The sequence below is a fragment of the Numenius arquata genome, chromosome 1 (genome assembly GCF_964106895.1).
Source record: "Numenius arquata chromosome 1, bNumArq3.hap1.1, whole genome shotgun sequence".
In the NCBI taxonomy this organism is placed as follows: domain Eukaryota; kingdom Metazoa; phylum Chordata; class Aves; order Charadriiformes; family Scolopacidae; genus Numenius; species Numenius arquata.
This window is the reverse complement of record NC_133576.1, coordinates 48189391-48207967: the sequence shown is the minus strand read 5'-3', so window position 1 is coordinate 48207967 and position 18577 is coordinate 48189391. Positions and strand designations below refer to the sequence as shown.

The 18577-nt window shown below is 45.0% G+C and overlaps 1 protein-coding gene across 1 annotated transcript in view; it reads left to right on the top strand.

Annotated features, from left to right (window-relative positions):
* Positions 1 to 459: 459 nt before the first annotated feature.
* The window catches only part of TSPAN7 (tetraspanin 7), a 100634-nt gene continuing 82516 nt past the window's right edge, over positions 460 to 18577 (top strand). Inside the window, exon 1 of the mRNA XM_074149005.1 lies at positions 460 to 548. Coding sequence (XP_074005106.1) covers positions 468 to 548 — 81 coding nt within the window. The 5' untranslated portion in view covers positions 460 to 467. The remainder of the gene's footprint in view (positions 549 to 18577) is intronic.

The window sequence follows — 18577 nt, the reverse complement described above, 5'->3', positions numbered from 1 at the left end:
AGGAAGAAATTATTTACTGGAGGGCAGTGAGGCACTGGAACAGGTTGCCCAGGGAAGCTGTGGATGCCCCATCCCTGGACGTGTTCGAGGCCAGGCTGGATGGGGCTTTGAGCAACCTGCTCTAGTGGGAGGTGTCCCTGCCCATGGCAGGGGGGTTGGAACTAGATGATCCTTAAGGTCCCTTCCAGCCCAAACCATTCTATGATTCTACGGTTCTACTCAGCGCTGAGAGGAACCGGCAGCGGCAGCGCCGGGGCCGCCGGCCGAGCCGCCCCCTCCTTCGCATCGCCCCCCGTCCTCAGCGGCGCCCCGCGGGCAGCGCCCCCTGGCGGCGGGGCGGGCGGTGGCAGTGGCGGCGGCGGCGGGGCGAGCCCGGCGCTGAGCTCACCTCCCTCCGCCTCCCCCCCCGCCTCCCTCCCTCCTCCCTCCTCCTCCCGCGCCCAGCCTGCAGCCGGGATCTCAGTATTATGGCATCGAGGAGAATGGAGACCAAACCCGTGATAACGTGTCTGAAAACCCTCCTCATCATCTACTCCTTCGTCTTCTGGGTGAGTGCGGCGGGGCGCGGCGCCGGGCGCGGACACCGACCCACCGCCGGGCAGGGCCCCCGGGCACCCCCGCGGCGGCCGCGGCCCCCACCTGCCCCGGGGCGAGCGGTGGGGCCGGTAAGGGCGGGCGGCGGGGGCTGCGCTGGGATGTCACCGATGTGCCGTGGGGGGACGTGGTTCTGTTGATGCCGGGGTATATATGTGCATACACACAGATAGAGAGAGAGATATATATTTGCACACATATATATATATGTGCACACACATATATATACACACACATATATACACACACACATATATATACACACACATCTATATACGCACACATATATATATGCGCACATATATATATGCACGCACACGTATATACACACACACATATATATACACGCACATATATATAAAATAATATTTTTTTTGCCTCTTCTTGCGGCCAGCAAATACCCCCGCGGGTGAAAGTTGCGGGGGTCCCCCCGCCTGCCGCGGTGGCCGCCCCCCTCCCCGCCGCCTCCCCGGCCGGTTGGACCGGGGACGGGGGCGGGGGGCTGAGGGGGCGGCCCCGCTGCTTGCCGCATCTCCATCGCCTTCCCCCGAACTCTCCCCGCCGCCCCCCCGGTGCTCGGCCCGGCTCTTTACCTGGCGGCGGCGGCTACCGACCGCCCGCCCCACCGACCGCCGCCCGGTGTAGCCGCCGCGCTGCGTTTCGTAACCCGGCTCCGGCGCCCGTAAACCATTTTTATGACCCAGATACATTAATTGAGTCGCAGTGATTGACTTGGGGGATGGGGGGGGCGGAGAGCCGGGTTGTTCAGGCGACCCCGGGGGCCGGGGGGGATGTTCGCAGCGATCCTGGCCCCGTTACTCAGCAGATCCCCGGGCGTCAGCGGCGTATTTTGGCGGCTTTTTTTTTTTTTTGGCGGATTAAAGACCTTTTAATGGTGCACGGTGACAACAGATGATAATGGCCCCGCTGTGGACCGTAATCTGCACGTCATGGATACAATACACCGAAGCGAATTTGTCACTTCCTAGCAAGGGAAGCTGATTGTGTATTATCCTTTTAATAGCTTGATGCTGTGAAAAGTGAAAAGGAGTAGCTCAGATCTTCATAATTCTGCTTAAAAATGCATTCTGAACAAAGAATTGCTTATTCATGGCAATGATGTTTTACATCTTCATAGTAAACATTTGACTTTTCCTGTTTCAACTTTAACTTCGTAGGCTATTTTTTTAATAATAATAATAAAAAAAAAGCGTAACCAAAAGTCATTTTGATAATGTATACTTATGGCAGTACCTCTGCATTATTCATCCCCCTTCCCTCTCACCCCCCCCCAGCATTTAACATACTTCCCCTTCTTTTTAAACAATTTTGGTGGTAACCGCAGCAGATGTGTGACGACTGAAATGGATAGCAAGCCGGAATAATCTGCTGGGTTTTTTTGTTGGCAAATAGATCCTTCGCGGTAGTCTCAAGGAGGTAGGTCGCTAAGTTTATACACTTGTCACAATTTAAAGATTCATCCTTTCCAGTGCCCTGTTCTCAACGGATCTACAAGAACCCTCCCTTCATCCTGTGATTAAAGAGCAACTGCAGGAGCTCTGGTGAATTCGTTCTGTCTTTTCAGATTGCGTCTTTTTAAAAGTGACCGCTGTATCTGCTGTAGCCTGAATAAACAGAGGACTTAAATCGGCCTGCCCGTCGAGCTAGCACATTTCACGAACGCTAATCTCATTAAAAAAGAGAGAATTGTACGTTGAGCCAAGCAGCTGGCTAAGGGCATTTGCGCTGTAGGCTGTCATGATGCCAGGCCAGGTTGACAGCTGGGACCTCACTGGGCAAGTAACACAGCTGAGCTCTGGTCTGGGCTACGGCAATGCGTCTGTGCTGGTGGGATGCTCCAGCGCGAGTTCTTTTCCTCTGAACTGTTTGTCAGGCTCCCCTGTGTCCCGGTCTTTTCCAAGGGCATGGCCCACTAATGTGGCTCTTACGGTTACTTAACACCCAACAGCCGTCAGGGTGTTTGTCTGTTTGGCCTCTTTCTTGAGCCTGGAAAAGGAGGAAGAAGATAAAAGGTCTGAGACAGGGTCCTGCAACCGTGAACAAATGAGAACGAATTTCTTTTCCATCATGTTTGCTGTTGCATCTCTTTTCCCAAGGCACCAACCTAGGGAAACCCAGGCACATCTCAGTGGGAGAAGACAACAAAGGGCTTCCTAAAAGTCCAGAGTAGTTGACAGCAGACCCTAAGTCTTCGTCAGTTCTTCCTTTTAGCACAGAACAAAAACTAATTCACATTTTTGCCCGCTTTCTGGGCTTTGAGTCAACGCATTTAGTGTAAATTGGAGCAAGGCTGCACCTATTGCCGTGAGTAGAGCAGAAACATGGTGTGCCCTGGCCGTATCCTCATTTCCTTTTTACAGGCAAGTTTGAGAGCTGAGGGATGCGTGGAGTTGTCCCACTCCCTCACCCCCCCCCTCATCCCCCCTCCCCCATTATTTTCTGGGGGTGCTCTTTTTACTCTCACAAGCTGCTGGCTCCGGAGTCAGTGTAACTCAAATTCGGTCCCTGTGAATTCTCAGAGCTGAAAATATGGGAAGGATTCAATAGGAGGAACTGTTTTAAAAATTTATTTCTTGGACTTATCTAAATACCAGAAGGAAAACATGCCAGTGCCACAAATGGCTGGTTTGTAGAATTTTATTCCGATGGCTTACCCGTGGGTTTTTTGAGAGGTTGTAAGCTAATTTCTGAAGGAGAAAGCCCTGCGTTGCTTAGCTGCAGTTTGTAAGGGGTTTTTTCTGGCTGTGAGGATGAAGTTGCAGTATAAAACACGGAGAAAAGTGGTGCTGTGACAGGGAGGTACGTGGTGGAAACCCTTTGGATATCTGGCCAGGCGGTTATGGATTGTGATGTGAGGAGACGGGGAGAGAAGATGCTTCTTTGAATCCAGTGAGCTGTTTTGAAGCATCCAGAAGGACTTCTTTGTGCTTACACTGTTTATAAAAGAAGAAAATCTATGTATGCAGAACATTTCTATCATAAGTGATTATTTGTCAGGGTTAAATATGAATTGCATTTGTATCAATGGGTGAGGTGTACATAGATGAAGGCTTTTAGCATAAGCATTAAACGAGGCTCCACTGACTACATGGGAGCTGCAGGGTGGTAATGAAGCGACATGGTTCGTTCAAATTTCGTCCTGCGTAGCTTGTTCCTTTCCAAATAGGTTTTATTTAATGGTATTTGCTTCCTCTCCTCCCCCTCACCGTACTTACCAACTTCTTTCCGTGAATGTATCAAGATGGTAAAAAAATTCCATAAACAGAGATAACAAGCTTTTTATGTGCTCATATGTATTGTTATTCATAGTACACATTAAATGCCTAGGGTTACCGCTTTTGGTCCTTAAGGGACGTAGTAATAAAAATTCAACAGCCATTTTTTTCCTAATCAGAATTCTGTACTGAATGCATCTACTTTGGAACTAGTAGATTAAAAAAAGGCAGTAAAAGCACTGCTTGGCTGTTAGCTATTTTTATTTTTTTCCTTCTGGGTATCATAAATTGCTTGCTTAGAAAGCTGAGATAAAACCTGTCTTGTTTTTAAGGGAAGATGAATTTTGGATTAGAATTCAAAATGAATTTTTTATAGGGGAGTGAAACCTTTAAGCACCCCTCAGTACCTTATATTTATCTAGTTCTTAAGTGATCTTATGTTTTAAAATGTATGTGTACTTAATATTTCATTCTAGGCTTTGAAATATATTTTGTTATCAAATTAACAGCCTGCCCCAATGTGTTTTGGAAGGGAGCTTTAAAGGTGCACACACTGGTCCTTAGAGTTATGGGGCTGCCGAAAATGGGTTACATCTTCCATGCAAAGCTTGTTGTTGCCCCAAAGAGGCACCACACAGAGCAATTAGCTTCCAATTTCAGGCCCTGTGAGACACTTGGCACTCAAATGAGTGCTGCTGTCCTGCTGGTGTGGGGATCCTTACCATTAATTGATGTAATAAAAAATTATAAGTAGAATCTCCATTCAGATGTTTTTCCAAGGTGGCTCACTGGTCTGAAGAGCATCTTCCGACCAAGGTTGATGTTTTGGATACTAAATTAAGTTCTTAGAACTTGGCTTGTCTTTTGCTATGTGATAAAATCACAACTAAGATACCTATTTGCAATACTAGTAGTTTAGTTTTCCAAGTTTTTATCGCTTGGAAAATGGACCTGTGCATCCTGGTATGACCCCTTGGAGGTTAGCAGGTGGCAGGAGAGCCATGCACCAGAGTATGGTGGGACAAGTGAGTGTTGCTTGGCTCCAAGGCCACAGCTGGTACTGTGATTTTAAACCAGCTTGAAATCTCACATTTCCATATCATTCATCTTCTTTTACCCAGTACCTCTGGTGGCCGTGGGAATGTGGTGTCACTGGCATGGAGGGCTCAAGTGTTCAGAAGATGTCTCCATGAATAACAGGGGGCTCAGGCTCCCTCAGGCATGTGGGGTGTGGGGAGAAACGGTCTCTGCTTGGGAGAAGCCAACCCCCTATCTCCCCCTACTCTCAGGCTTCCCCAAAAAGGAGGTGGGTGGCGGGGGGACTGGTGACGGCTGTGGCATCGAGGCGGGTGGCTCCTGGTCCTCACACTGCAGTGATAGGGTGGAGGTGACATTTGCTCACCATTTCAGGAGCTCACAAAAGCCGTTTTCTGGGAAACGCCTGAGATAAAGAGCAAGCACGATGGCCTGCTCTGTAACACAGATTTATGGCTGAACTGCTGACCCATCTTCAAATGCAGCCGTTCGAGCCTTGCATTATAATATGGGATTAAATTTGTGTGTCCCGTTGAGTTACTAGTGACATTAGTCATCTTCACTGTGAACGTCCAGCTGGGTCGCTGAAATTACTGGGTTTTGCCCCAGAACTTCTTTCCAGTGCTTCTGCATTGGTTTCTGCATGAGTTTGGTCTTTTTAATATCTCTTGCTTGCCATGCTTTTGTTGTTTCTTTTAAATTTTGTTAATATCTGTTAGAAGACAGTTTTAAAGGAAATATTTTGAGAAATGTTTTGGCTTTCCCACGTAGCTTAGATTTTAGATTTCTCAGTCTTTTGCTGGTTCTGTTGACCGCAAAGTCATCATTGCTATGTTTTTGCTAAGAAATTTTACTGTTTGTGCTTAAGTTACCTGAAATTCAGAAAAACTGCACTCTCAAAAATGTGTGATATCCCCATCGTGGTGGATTTGAAGTGCTCCATTGCTTAGGCACAAACCTCATGCCTCTGCCTCCTTAAGTCAGTTGTTTCCCATTCTGTTCTTATAATGACATACATGAAAGATTAAAGATAATGGTGTTTTCTTGTGAGCATAGCCCAAGGTGAATTCTGTTGGCTAAATAAATAACAGAATTAAAAAAAAAAAAAAAAGAAGGTAGCTAGATGGTGTTTAAAAACATAGCTCCAGAGTCAGCTTTCTAAATTCCCTGTTGGGGTGCTTACCTGACTTGGCTTAGTTTTGCAGGAGTTTTTTTGGTGGGATTTTTTGTTTTTACAACAGCTGTGGCCTAAAACCCCCTTAATGACAGTCCTAACCGAGGAGAGTCATGCCAGCATGACAGCTCTCATAAGTGCGAGTCACCAGGGAAGATAGAGCCGTGACTTCCAGTTGGGCTCCATCAGGAGTGCTGGGCTGCACTTGCAGGTGTGCTGGGAGGAGATGTGGGGCAGTCCCACGGGTGGGATAGCGCGGGGGGAAGGCTGCCATGGAGCAGCGGTTGTGCCTTCAGACACTGTGAAGGTCTCAGGCTGCTCTTCTCCTGGGCAGGGAATTGGTTGTACAAGTGCGGTCGGCTTGTGTATTTTGGAGTAGGCAAGCTGGTGTAGTTTTTTGCATTGCTGATGCCCATTCTGGAAACCGTGCGTGGATGGTACAAATTAGCATTGTAGACCTCATTTAAGGGAGTAATTGACTTTGCTGGCAGCTAAATGCTCCTTCTTTTCTTGCTGTTTGTGTAACTATGCTTACGTTTCGCCGAGGTCCCTGCTACACCTTGACCTTGGCGTTTGTGTCTGGAGCGTTCTCTAGTTTGGGGATGGTAACTTGGTCACGTTAACAGGTCAGTTTGGACTGGTGAAGAGGGACAGTGGGTGACTCGAAGTGTTTCAGTTATGTTTGGGAAGACGGAGGATGCATTCATAAACAAGCAGCAGCAGAAGTCCTTGCTCTTCCACAGGTGCTGAGATAAGGCTGTGGTGGAGAACTGCTGTATGTGCAGTAAACACTTCGGCTGTTTAGGGTTCGCTCCTGCTCTAAGAAACCTGTTGTGTGGCCTAAGCGGTGTCAATACAAATTCTAGGGAAGGGTGCTGGGGAGGCCTTGTTAGCACTCTTCTGTTGAGGAGGCAGCAGAGTCCTTTTTCTCGGATGCTGGTTCATACCAGCCTTGCTTGTCAAGGAAACGGAGGCGATTATCATAGGTAAACCAAGGGAATTTAAAATGGATCCAAGAACCTGATTTTATCTCTGATTATGTGACTATTTATCAATTCCCTGTGCTGTCAGGGAGGTAGATTAGGTTACCTGGTACCATTAGTTTTCTCCATCTCTGGATTTTTATCATCATTTCTTCGGTTGTTGCAACTGTCCCATAAATTTATGTTCCAATGAGTTAACAGATGAATATCTGGAAGCGCGCTTTGTGCATGTGAGCTTGCAGAAACATCTCCTTCAATCTTTCATGTGCCTTTTACGTCCAATTATACTTCCTACGGAGATGCTAGCTTTGCTGTAGCGCTGAGTCTGTTCTGCATCCACCAAGTTTGTAGGTGAAAATCCTGTTGACCTCAGCGTCTTGCAAACCTAGATGACTGAATCTTTAGAATAAAGTGCAAGACTCCAGAGGTGACTACAGGGAGCAGATGGCAGTTACTGTAAGGCCATTTTTATTTGCGTAATGTTATTTCTTTAGGCTCATCACTATTAATTAGCATTTAACCATCTCTCAGAGGATAGGTCCCTCGCATCGGTGGAGCAGGCCTCTTTCCATCTTAGCTCTCTTTCAGCGGGGTGGGCAGATGGCTGACACGTTTTCTGTCTTTACAACAGTTCTGGGTTATAAGAGGGAAGCATTTAAATTTCTCCTGCACTAAAGGGACTCTGAAGCATGGCACGCGCATGTCTTACTGGATTATCGTTATTTCGTAGCTGAACTGGTTCTTTGAGCTCTGGGACTAGGCCACAGGACTTTTTAGGAGCTGTAATAAAAGAATGGAAGCGATGCTATTAATATTAATTTTGCTGTAATTTCCATGTAGTGTTTTGCAAGCTGCTTTCCAGATGTTCTTTTTTTTTTGTCTATATGATTCTGGAGACAGTGCTAAAAGCCTTAAAAGAAGAAAGCAGCCCCCCCTTCCCTCTCCGTTTCTCGCTTTCCCCATCTCTCTGAATCTCCATGCTGAGTGCAGGTGGTGACTGGTCACTATGCGATGCCCACAGCCACCCCCTCCCAGAGGCCAGGCTGGATGCACCACAAGGCAGGAGGACTCTGAGGAGCAGCCCAGTCTGGGCAGAAGGCTAAAATGGTGTCTTGTCGTTTCTTTCTGGGAGTTATTTGCTGTGAGCTTTGAGAAGAGGTTGGGTTTGGTTTGGCCTGCATGTGGATCTGGATGGATCAGGCTGAAAGGTTCTTTTTTCTTTTTTTATATTCAAGCAGCTTTTTTTTTAAGAGTTTATTTGCTCAGAGAATACGGTGGTATGAATAATGAGGTGTTGGACTTAATTTGCAAAAGTCTGTGGATCTTGGGAGCAGACCTAAGGAAAGGATTGGTCTGCTTATCTGGTCCAGCAGAGAAGAAGGAGAGAAGAGGAGAGGCTGGAAGCCTGTGAACACCATAGGAAGAGGAGCACGCACGTACATTTCCCTAAAGCTGGGAAGTGAAGGAAGCCCCTGCTGTATAACCCTTATAACCACTCAGTGATTTAATGCCTTTGAAGAGAAGTGAGAAGCTCAGACCTGCTGATGCCACAGGGTTGAAGTTATCAGTGAAGCTAACAAGTTCTTCGGGGTCTTGTTCCTTACCGGATTATAGCTATCACTTCAGAGAATATAGTACATGGGAACAGAAAATTGTGCTGAACGCCACCAGCAAGGTATGTTTACAATTCCCCCCTAACACACCAGAAATTATTCTTATTGCAAGGGCCTAAGTACATTCCCTGCAACTGAAGTTTCAGCTGTACTATCTGTTTTATTCCTTTGGTAAGTTTTAAAAAAACATTTATCATGTGGATGGAGTTTCCGATGGGTTGGCCTCCATCTGGCAACAACTTTATAGTGTTTAGAAATTTCCTTTCAGCATTTTTTGGCAACAGAATATGAAAAAGTGCTCATTTGGTATGCTTCTAAAAATAAATGGGAGCTATATCAAAACCTGAAATTTTTGATGGAGGTAGTCCTCGCAGGGATGGAAAGTGTCGGTGATTTGGGAAATCCTAAAAAAAAAATAAAAATGAAGTTTGCGAAGAAACAAGAATTTCGTGAATATGCCAGGTAACATCAATGTTCTTTTTCACAGCTGGACTTGAAACTTAGGCCCCTTTATGGCACCGTGGGTTGTATCAGTCCAATTAGGCAGAACCAAGGCTTGCCCTTTTGAAGATCTCACAGTGTGTTGGCTTCAAAGTTATATCTATTTGGGGCTCGGGGCCCAACCAGAATTGAAAGTCTATAGCAGAGATGGGGGACCTAGGGGCCAGTGGGTCCATGCGTCTGCAGGGATGTATGCCTGGATTGGCATTTTTGCCCATGTTAGAAGGCAACACAAAGGTGCATGACAGTGTGCACCTTGCCTGGGGCTGTCCAAATGCTCTACTCTGACCTGACCAAAGAAAATGCAAAGGACATTGTATACAGTTTATGGAAATACGTGCACATCAATTCCAGAAGCTATTTGAGATGGAGGATTGCTGCAAATTTCCTATGGTCAAAGGGAAGGGGGAAGACCCCATGATTTCTCTTGTGTTCCCTAATAGTCTCCTGGCCAAAGCATTTTCATTGCAACCTGCTGTTGCCACCACTGCATCAAAATACAATCAAAACACCGGATAGGAAAGTTGTGGCTTTTATTCTTGCAAGAATAGGTTAAGATAAAAGAAAGGACACTTTCCAGGTATGTATTAACAGAAGATAAGATGGAAACTCAATCCTCCTGTATGCGGTTCACTTCAATAGTACTTAACATCTAACTGGTTCTAATTAGGCTTGCAATGATAACATAATTAAGTGCATGTCACTTCTGTTTCCCATTGAAAACAAAGAGGAAACAAAAGCAAAGATAGGTCAGTACCTTGATGCTCTCCCTGATGGCTGCATCTCATTGCTGGGATCATTTTTACTGGTGCAGCTGCCCTGTGCTGGATATAGGACTTACTGCTCTGTGGTGTGCACTGATTGCAGACAGAGCGTGATTCAATTTACCTGTAAAATAATGTCTTACAGAAAAACAGCAGCTGATATTATTGCATGTTTGGAGACTTGTTTTTTTTTTTTTTAATTTCCTCTTGGTTTACAGGTCACCGAATCTGTGTTAGTGCTCTTTTGTACAGCTGCGTCGTTGAGTCAGTAGAAGCAGAACCAGTTTGCAGTTGCTAGCTAATGTTGAGATCAGCTTGCGTATTATCTGTGACTGAGTTTCTCTTTCCAGTATACTTCAGGAAAAACTGCTGAGTTAAATTATGCAGGTTAAATGACCTAGAGGCTTAAATTGATCTTTCTTGTCCCAGAACAACTTACAGACCATCTATGCATCATCCGCAGACTTTAGGGTTTTTTTCACATGCGAGTGCAGTTTGAAAACTCCTGAAGAAAGAATCAGGACCTCAAGATGTCAAGGAGCTAGCTGTCAGGGGTATTTCAGTATTATTTCCTGGAACATAAAAGCCAAGCCCAAGCATATTCCTTGCTACCTGTTCTCATAAAACGGGGGTGGATGCAAAGGGATGGGATCAGGATTTACTCATGGAAGGTCACACCTTTCAAGAAGAAAAAAAAAATATGGTTCATGGGGATGGCATTACAGGTTTTTGTCATGGCAGGTGAGACTGGGGCCATGTACACCCTTTCTAGGAGGTGGCAAGGCCTTGCTATATTTACTGAATACGTTCAGGATCTTTGTGCAGCTTTCAGAGTGTTTGTGCAAAACTCTTGCTGGCAGGATGGTGCAACCGTTGTCTCTGCCCGTCAGCAAATGCTTTCTTAAGGAAAACTACTCCATTTAAAATTTCTCCCCTTTGGTCTCCCTGTTTCAAAGCGATGCTTACGCTGAGCATCTTTCCAGCATGGAAAGGGCAGCTCAGCCCCCACCATTTCCCTGCGTAGTGCTGAGCTTACCCACCCTCGGCCGTGTTTACCTTGGCACACTCACCAGAGAGGCGTGCAAGACAGGACCATTGGTCCTTGCCCCATCCAAGGTGGTCCCTGCCACAGCTGGGGTCTGCCCTGTGGTGGGCAGGCATGGGGTGGGGGTGGCTGTCCCTCTCCGTTCGCCGGCCTGTGGAATTACAAGCTGCGGAAGATGTGCTGGACCAAGCAGGGTGGTAATAAACTTGAGTATTTCATCCAGCAATTGCGTTGTTTTCAAGTGAAACCAGCAACAAAAATAAAACCTCCCACTTCTAGAAGTTTTGTGTTTTGTAAGCAACAGCTAGTTGCTTTCTGCCGGGAAAGATGGTTGTACTTAAAATAGGTACATCTGTGGGAGAGAGAAATAGTGAAATTGTTCAAAACGATATGGAAAAGTTGCCTCAGTTTCTGTGAGCTGGCATGATACACATGTGTTACTTATGCAGAGAAACGGGTGCTGTTTAACACAAAATAAACTTGGTCGCTGTCATACGGAAACCTGAGCATGCTGCACCATAGCTATTTTTTAACAGAAGTATCAGATTTACAGTGTTCCCTCCCCCCTCCTTCGCTGACCTCAGATTGCCGGGGGAGCAGAGAGGATTAATCCCTGTACCCTGAAGAATAGCCAGTATTAAAGCAAGGAGCTGGGCTGTTTCCTAGACCAGTGCAATCCCCAGATGATCAAGAATATAACGGAACCACAACCATTTAGTTGATTTATTCTTTTAATTTCATGAAGTGCTTGGCTTTGCAGTTTCATGCCAGGTGTTAGACCAAAATGACTTCCTATTTTTTCCAGCACCATCAAATATGTAAAATACATAAGATGGCAGACCTCTAAATATGAAGGATATCAAGAAGAATTTCTTGCTAAGTCTTTGCTTTTGGGCAATCAATCAAGCTATTACTGATATGAAAATAAGAGCCACCTCATCAATGAGAAACAGACAGTTAACCAGTTTTTCTTCTAGTAGCATTCACCAGCCAAACAGTTGTGCACCCAAGCCTGTGTTGCAGTAATGTTTGCCTTCTGAAAGCATATTTGCTCTATCTTGTATGTTAGTGCAATACTGGTAAGCAAAAGGGTATGATATAGAAAGACATTTTAAGAAGAATTAAATCAGCTGAGATTGATGAGTACATGTGGGTGGACAGAGCTTTGTCCATGTGAAATGTATAAAATGTCTTGCAAAGCAATCTTGCTCTGCTTAAAATCAGTGGGAACCATGTATGTCCAGACTGTCTTATGCAGTCAACTGATTGTTTTTGAAACTCGCCCGTGCTTAATATTCAGATTTGGTGAAACAGAGGGTTATTCTGGCTTGGATCCTACAGATTTCCCATAGAGTTGGGATTGGGAGGGTTTTTCACTCATTCTTCTGATTGATATCTCAGCAGGATGAACCTTTTTTTCCCATCCTATGTCAAGACAGAAGATTTGTTAAGTTCCACCTCCTGTCTCTAGACTGGCTTTGGTTGCCCTTTGATTTTGCAGCACAACATCATTTCACAAGAAGATGTGCACTCTTCCAGCATGGTGATTCCACTAAAGCTTAGATGGCCCCAAACAAGGTAGAATTGAGTTTAAAATTTTGCAGTTTCTACAACAACAAAGCCTAAACTAAAGACCACGAGAGCAAAAGACTCGATCTGTAGATGTGTGGATGAGACAGTGGACTGCGACATCACACGTGAGTCAGCTGGTGCATGAATAAATGCTGAGTACTATGGCTGGCATCAGAGGGCATGGCAGAGTGCACGTTGTTTGGATTAAATTCAGGGAAAAAATGGAGCCTGTCTGGTCCCTGTATGTTGATAAGTTGGGAGTTTTTACAACATTGACAGTTGTATATTATGTTTTCTCTGTTCTTCAAATACTGTTGTTCATAAGAAGCATTGTGTAATTATTTAGGAGAAAGCTAGATCTTTGGATTTATTTACCAGTGGTAGTCCTTAAAAGATAATAGTTGACATGCCCATTTTATAGACAGAGAACTAATACAAGTCAAGCAGTATCTCTAAGGAACAGTTTGGTCAAATTTGGCACAGCTGTGAATCAGTTATTTTAAGTCCCTGACTGTAATAATTATTACAATGTAGTACTCGCTTTGACATCTTATTTCAATTGCAGGAATAGCAAGCAGAAATAAAAATTGCGTTTTACCTGCTGTTAAGGTAGCTTGTAAAGGATGGTAATATTTCTGAACAGTCTAATGAATACTGCTTGTGGAAAGAGATTATTGGATGGAGCAGCTAGCTGTCTCTGAACTATGAAATTGGTAGATCGTGATGCTTCTTTATTCTCAAGTTGCATATAAAAGGCACCGGAAAAAGCATTTCAGCTTGCCCAATATCTTGGGAGAGGGAACAGAGCTGCCAGTGCATGACAGCAGGCTCCCAGGTGAGTGGACTTCCACGGCTGGGAATGATCCAGGCAATTTTTCTGACTTCATAGGTCAGGCAAACCCTTTTGTGGGGAGTAAAAAAAAGAATCCCCTCATGCAGGATGTCGGGGGGATAGCTTTCCTTCAAGGAAGTAAGTGCACATTTCTGTAGATGGATATGCACCTCTATTTTGAGAGATCATTTGGCTAGGGAGCAGCCATATTGACATGCTTACCCCAAAGGAAGGAAATTTGGTGTGCCTGCTTAAGAATGTCCTCATCCTCTTCGCGCTAAGCGTCAGCGATCTGTTATGTCCATGGTACGTACCAAGTGTGGCAGGCAGGATCAAGTTTGAATGTTGACCTCCAGAACAAGCTAGTTTGCTTACTTTTACCTTGCTGTGGACATGAAGATACGGAGAAGGATTTTTCTAACATGGAGCTCTGGTTAAAGACCAGCATGCAGAATTTGGTCATCTGTGGATTCTGCCACGTTTTCTGAGTGAGATTGCCAGGTGCTGCTAGGAATTGGACTGACTTCTTAGCTAAAGAAGGATTTCTCTCTAATTTACTCGTACAGTGGATGCTATGACAGCGTGAAGACTTATTAGCAGTTTTCTTTGCTAAATTTTAATCGGATGGCTACAAAGTACAGTCCGCGTGGGGATGGCAGCTTTCAGGAGTCTGCTTTAGTGCAGGAAAAGTGCACTACCACCTTCTGGGGCTTAGGCTGAGTTGTGCTGGGAAGGACAGAGTGGGCACCCCAGGCTGCCCCATAAGGCTAGAACAGGATGAGGATAAGGGTTTCAGGTAATTTATTGCATGGAGGAAGCATTTAGTTTGGGGTTCCTTCAAGAAGGGAGTTTGTTCATGCTGAGAGCCTACTCTGTAGCCCATACTGTAGGTCTTCTGTGCTTTCTCCCACACCTTCAGTGAGGCCCTTCTGGAAGAAGTTAGTGCTGGCTGCCCTTGGGTTTGTGTCAGAGTGAAATTAAAGTTTTTCACTGGCCATAGATAAAGGTGTATTTTGTTGTTAGGTGGGTGTAGGCAGGGACAGCTCATGGAAAGAAGTGACCATGGATCCTAGTATGCATTTTGAAGCTGAGTGGGTTTGGGTGAATGGCGAGCTGGTTTTCTTCTGATGGTCCCTGTGCAGTTTTATCCTAACATCTCTTGTAATGGGTATTGCTCAGCTGTTCAGGCTGAGAGCAGAGCAGAATAGTTTAGAGCAGTCACTGTTTTGTTTTTATCCTCTTGTATGATCTGGTGAACAAGTGTGGGAAGGGTTCAGCAGGGACTTGGGAAAAGGTCATTAATTTCTCTGGCATTCCTGGACCTTGCTACCTAAAAAGAGAATTTTCAGGTGAGGTACAGCATGATTTCTGTTTCCCACTTCTGCATAAGTGGTATCATGTAGAGACAGAGACTGGCCCATGGCTTAATTCATGCTTTGGTATCTTTTATTACCTTATTTGGTGCAGTTTAAATTACGCTTTTCCAATGGTAAATTACGAGTTGCTTAGGAAAGACTTCTTAATGCCATTTTTGCTGGCAATTTATTTCATCCTTTTCATGTAAGTAGTACCAATCTAGTATCTAGTGGGTCTGCCTGCTAAGCAGTAACAGATGGCCCATGCTAGCTAGGACAGGAAGGATCATCAGGGTAGGAGCCAGTGTTATCTAGATATGTGTTTTGGATATCAACATTAATGTTTCCCAGGAGGGAGCACAGCTGGCACTGGAATTGTGGAAATCTGATTTTTGGTATTCTTTATTCCAAGTCTTGGCATACTTTAAAGTTAACGTATGTGGTTCATGTTGGGCTATATCAATAATATTGAAATTATACCCCTTCTTGGATAAAATCGCTGTGCTTCCTGCTTTTCTCCTTTTATTTTTGCTTATCCTGTAATCAAAAGTACTGTGGGAGGAATTACACTGAAGAGACCAGACAGTTCCATAATATAATGTTGTTTCTATCTTGTGCCACAGAATGACCTTAAAGTATAGTAACTAATGCAAAGCTGAAGGAGGAAAACCAGAATTAGTCATAGACATTTCGGACCGGTTTTCCCACTGCTAGCCTTGCTCCTGCACTAAAATGCTTTGGTACCATGATGGGCAAAAGACCAAAGAGGAGAGGGGATATGTCAGAAAGTGGCTGCCTTGCAGAGCTCCTCTTCTGGGGCTGTCTCTTCTTAATGCTGGGAGGGCAGCATCCTCCACGCTCTGGCTTCATTTTCATCTGTAGTAATAGGCACATCTCTAAGGGGGCAGGGAAAAAACGTGGATGAAGAAAGCTGTGATCTTAAACAGTCTGTGGTGGTAAATCTTTGGTTCTACTAAGGTGGCTAAGGCTGAGGCACAACCACTGAAATTACAGCTTGCTTTGTGTGTTCTTTTATGTTGGATGTTCATAAAGGCGCCAGCAGGCAAAATCCAGGAGATCCCAGGCATGGCCTTGTGACTGATTCAGTAGATCAGGCCTTCTGGAGGGCTCTTACAATGTATATTGGTATCTGTTTCCTCTTGACACTAAGAAACCACATTTCTGGGAGGCAGGGGACTGTCTTTTTTCACATGAATAAAAATGGCAGAAACTTCTTACTGAAAAATTCTCTGTCAGACATGGGAAAATCTTCACTTTGTACGTTTTTTCTTTTTGTGGTGGTGTTGTCCTAGGAGCTTCCTATGCAAACCCAGTTTACAAGGTAACATTTCATTCAGTTCTCCTTTTCCTTCCCCCTGGATGGACTGAGGCTGAGCAGTCCTTGCTTAATGCAAAGTAACTAGAGCATGTGTCAACCATAGGATGTTTTAACGCTCTGACTTCTTTTCTCTGCTGTAGGATGATAGCCCATAGTAGATGAAACACAGGAGAAGTGCCCAGAGAATGATGCTGAAGATGACCTAAGGTGATCCTGTCAGGCTGAGACCTTATCCTTGGGCAGCTGAGCAAGGGGAAAACAATTCACACTTCTCCTCATCCTGTCCTGGAAGCATTTCTGTCTCACAACTTGGCTTATGAACACTGTGTTTTCCTAGTGCGGCATCACTGCGATGACAGTAGTTTCTGCTGTCTTGATGTCTATCTTTTGAGCATAAGCAGGAAAGGTTGGCAATGTGTTACAAAAAGGCCCATGAGGACTGTCTCTGAATTGCCCTGGGAGAGAACAGGAGACCAAGTAAGGCAGTGAAACCTCCTCCTCTGCCCCTGCCCCTGCCCCATGTACACACATTTGCTTGAGTCTAGTCAAATTCTGCGTGGGCTCACTTAGAAGCTTTTCTGGTCATTCAAGAAACAGAGAGATACAAGTGATACATCTGGAGCCTCTTGCTAAATTAACACAAGACTTCTTATTTTGGAAACTGCCTTCTCTCCGTTTAAAGCATCTTTTGCCTCATTTGGTATTAAAGTAATTTCAAAGGCAATTAAAGCCTCCTTTGGGCTGTTCCATGTTCGTGAATTCATTTTTTTCCATAGAGGGCCATTCTCCTTGAAGCATTTGCTTCAGCTTATAGAAATTAATAGCTTGCAGGATTCTAGTGACCATATTGCCTTCTGCTGAGTTTTCAAGGAAGGGCTGAGATACTTCAGAGATTTCTCTTCCAGGTGGTTACCGGATTCCACCAGAAAGATCTCTCGTTCTGTCAGCTTTCTTCCCAAACTTGCCTGCTTGTGCTAGCAAGACTCTTCTCCACGTGTTTGGCATTAGACAGTCAGAGGGGCTATGCTCATGGTGGACTAAAAGCCCTTCTTTGGAATTACGAGTCCCCTTACGAATTGGTTAAGAAGTCACGTGAGTTTGCCTCTAAGAGCTGTGAGAGGACTGCTGGAGGGTATTTTCAGAGCAGTGGGCTTAAACGGTTGACCCAGTCCCATGCCCTACTTTCTCACCAATGGTCTCGTTTGTGGAGACAGTGCTAGAAATACATTGTTAGTCTTTCAGGGGAAGAAAAGATGAGTTTACCCTCACTTGCGGCAGGCGCCACAGAATGTATGGCTGTGCAAAATGCTCCAGTGCGCTTACCCTTAGTGGAGGTGACAGCTGAGTCTTTCCTGTCTCTCCTATTCTGTGTTAGCTATGGGATGGAGTGCCGTGGCATACCTTCTGGAGAATGGCAAAGGAGCAAGCACCTGCTTTTGTGCCTAAGCTGCTGAAGGGATCAAAGTATTTAATGCTAACTCTCCCTTGTGCTTCCTTTCTTAAGCTCTGCTCTTGGGAAATAGCTCATTAATTTGTTAGTGGCCTGGTAAGGAAGGAAGGGGCGGAAAGCCACTAACAAATGAATTTAGTCCAGGTCCAGACTCCCCATAGCAGTCAGGAGCCTGCTTTTCCCCTCCTTGTTCTGGCGGAGAGATCAGGAGCTGGATGGCGAGGAAGGTGCCTCCCTGTTGTGCCATATACTAGTTTGGCTGCTGCTCATACACTGGCTGCTATGTATAAAACCTCTTCTTGATGGACATGAGAAGTTACCTAAGAAATTATGGTAAGGGCTGTATAGCTTACACAGATTCCAAATTTAACAACTCCTTTCCTCCCAAAACTTCATACCAGAGCTTAAACACAGTAGCTTTCTTTCCTTTTCAAAAGGGGTCTGCATGTATATCACAAGTTGACAGGCAAAAAGATCTTTATAATAATGCTTTGATCTCATCAGTCAGCCGTCCAGATAGATAGAAATTGGCAGGTTCCTTTTGTGTGGGCTTGGCAAGCACTGCTTGAGGAAAAGACAGTCCATTACCTGCTCAGGAAGGAGAATATTGGTGTCATAACACTATCTATTGCCGTCCTTTTCTCTAGCTCACCGATGAGGTCTGTTACAATGAACCACGAACTTCTTACCTGGCTTTGAAACTGGCAAGAAAACCACAGGGTGACTGTAAAGTATAAAGATTTGCACTTGGTTCCTGTTGTAGGAAGACACTGTGGATTTTCACGTTACTAATGCATATTTCAAATCGGGCAGAGGAAGTGAGGATGCCTGTAAAGACAGAAGATTTTACTGTGCTGTGTATTCCAGCAAACAATATGTGACAGGTGATTCATCTAGAAAAATAGGAAGTATTTAGTTAACTTTATCTCTCATGACACAGAAAGATATTTGAAGGAGGAAAAACTCTGGCATCACTTGTTTTGAAACTTTCTTTATGAAGTGCCATAGTTACTCACAAATATCATACTACTGAAGTTTTAGATGTCTTTGTTCCTGACATACCTGCCAGTGTTCCTACAGCAGA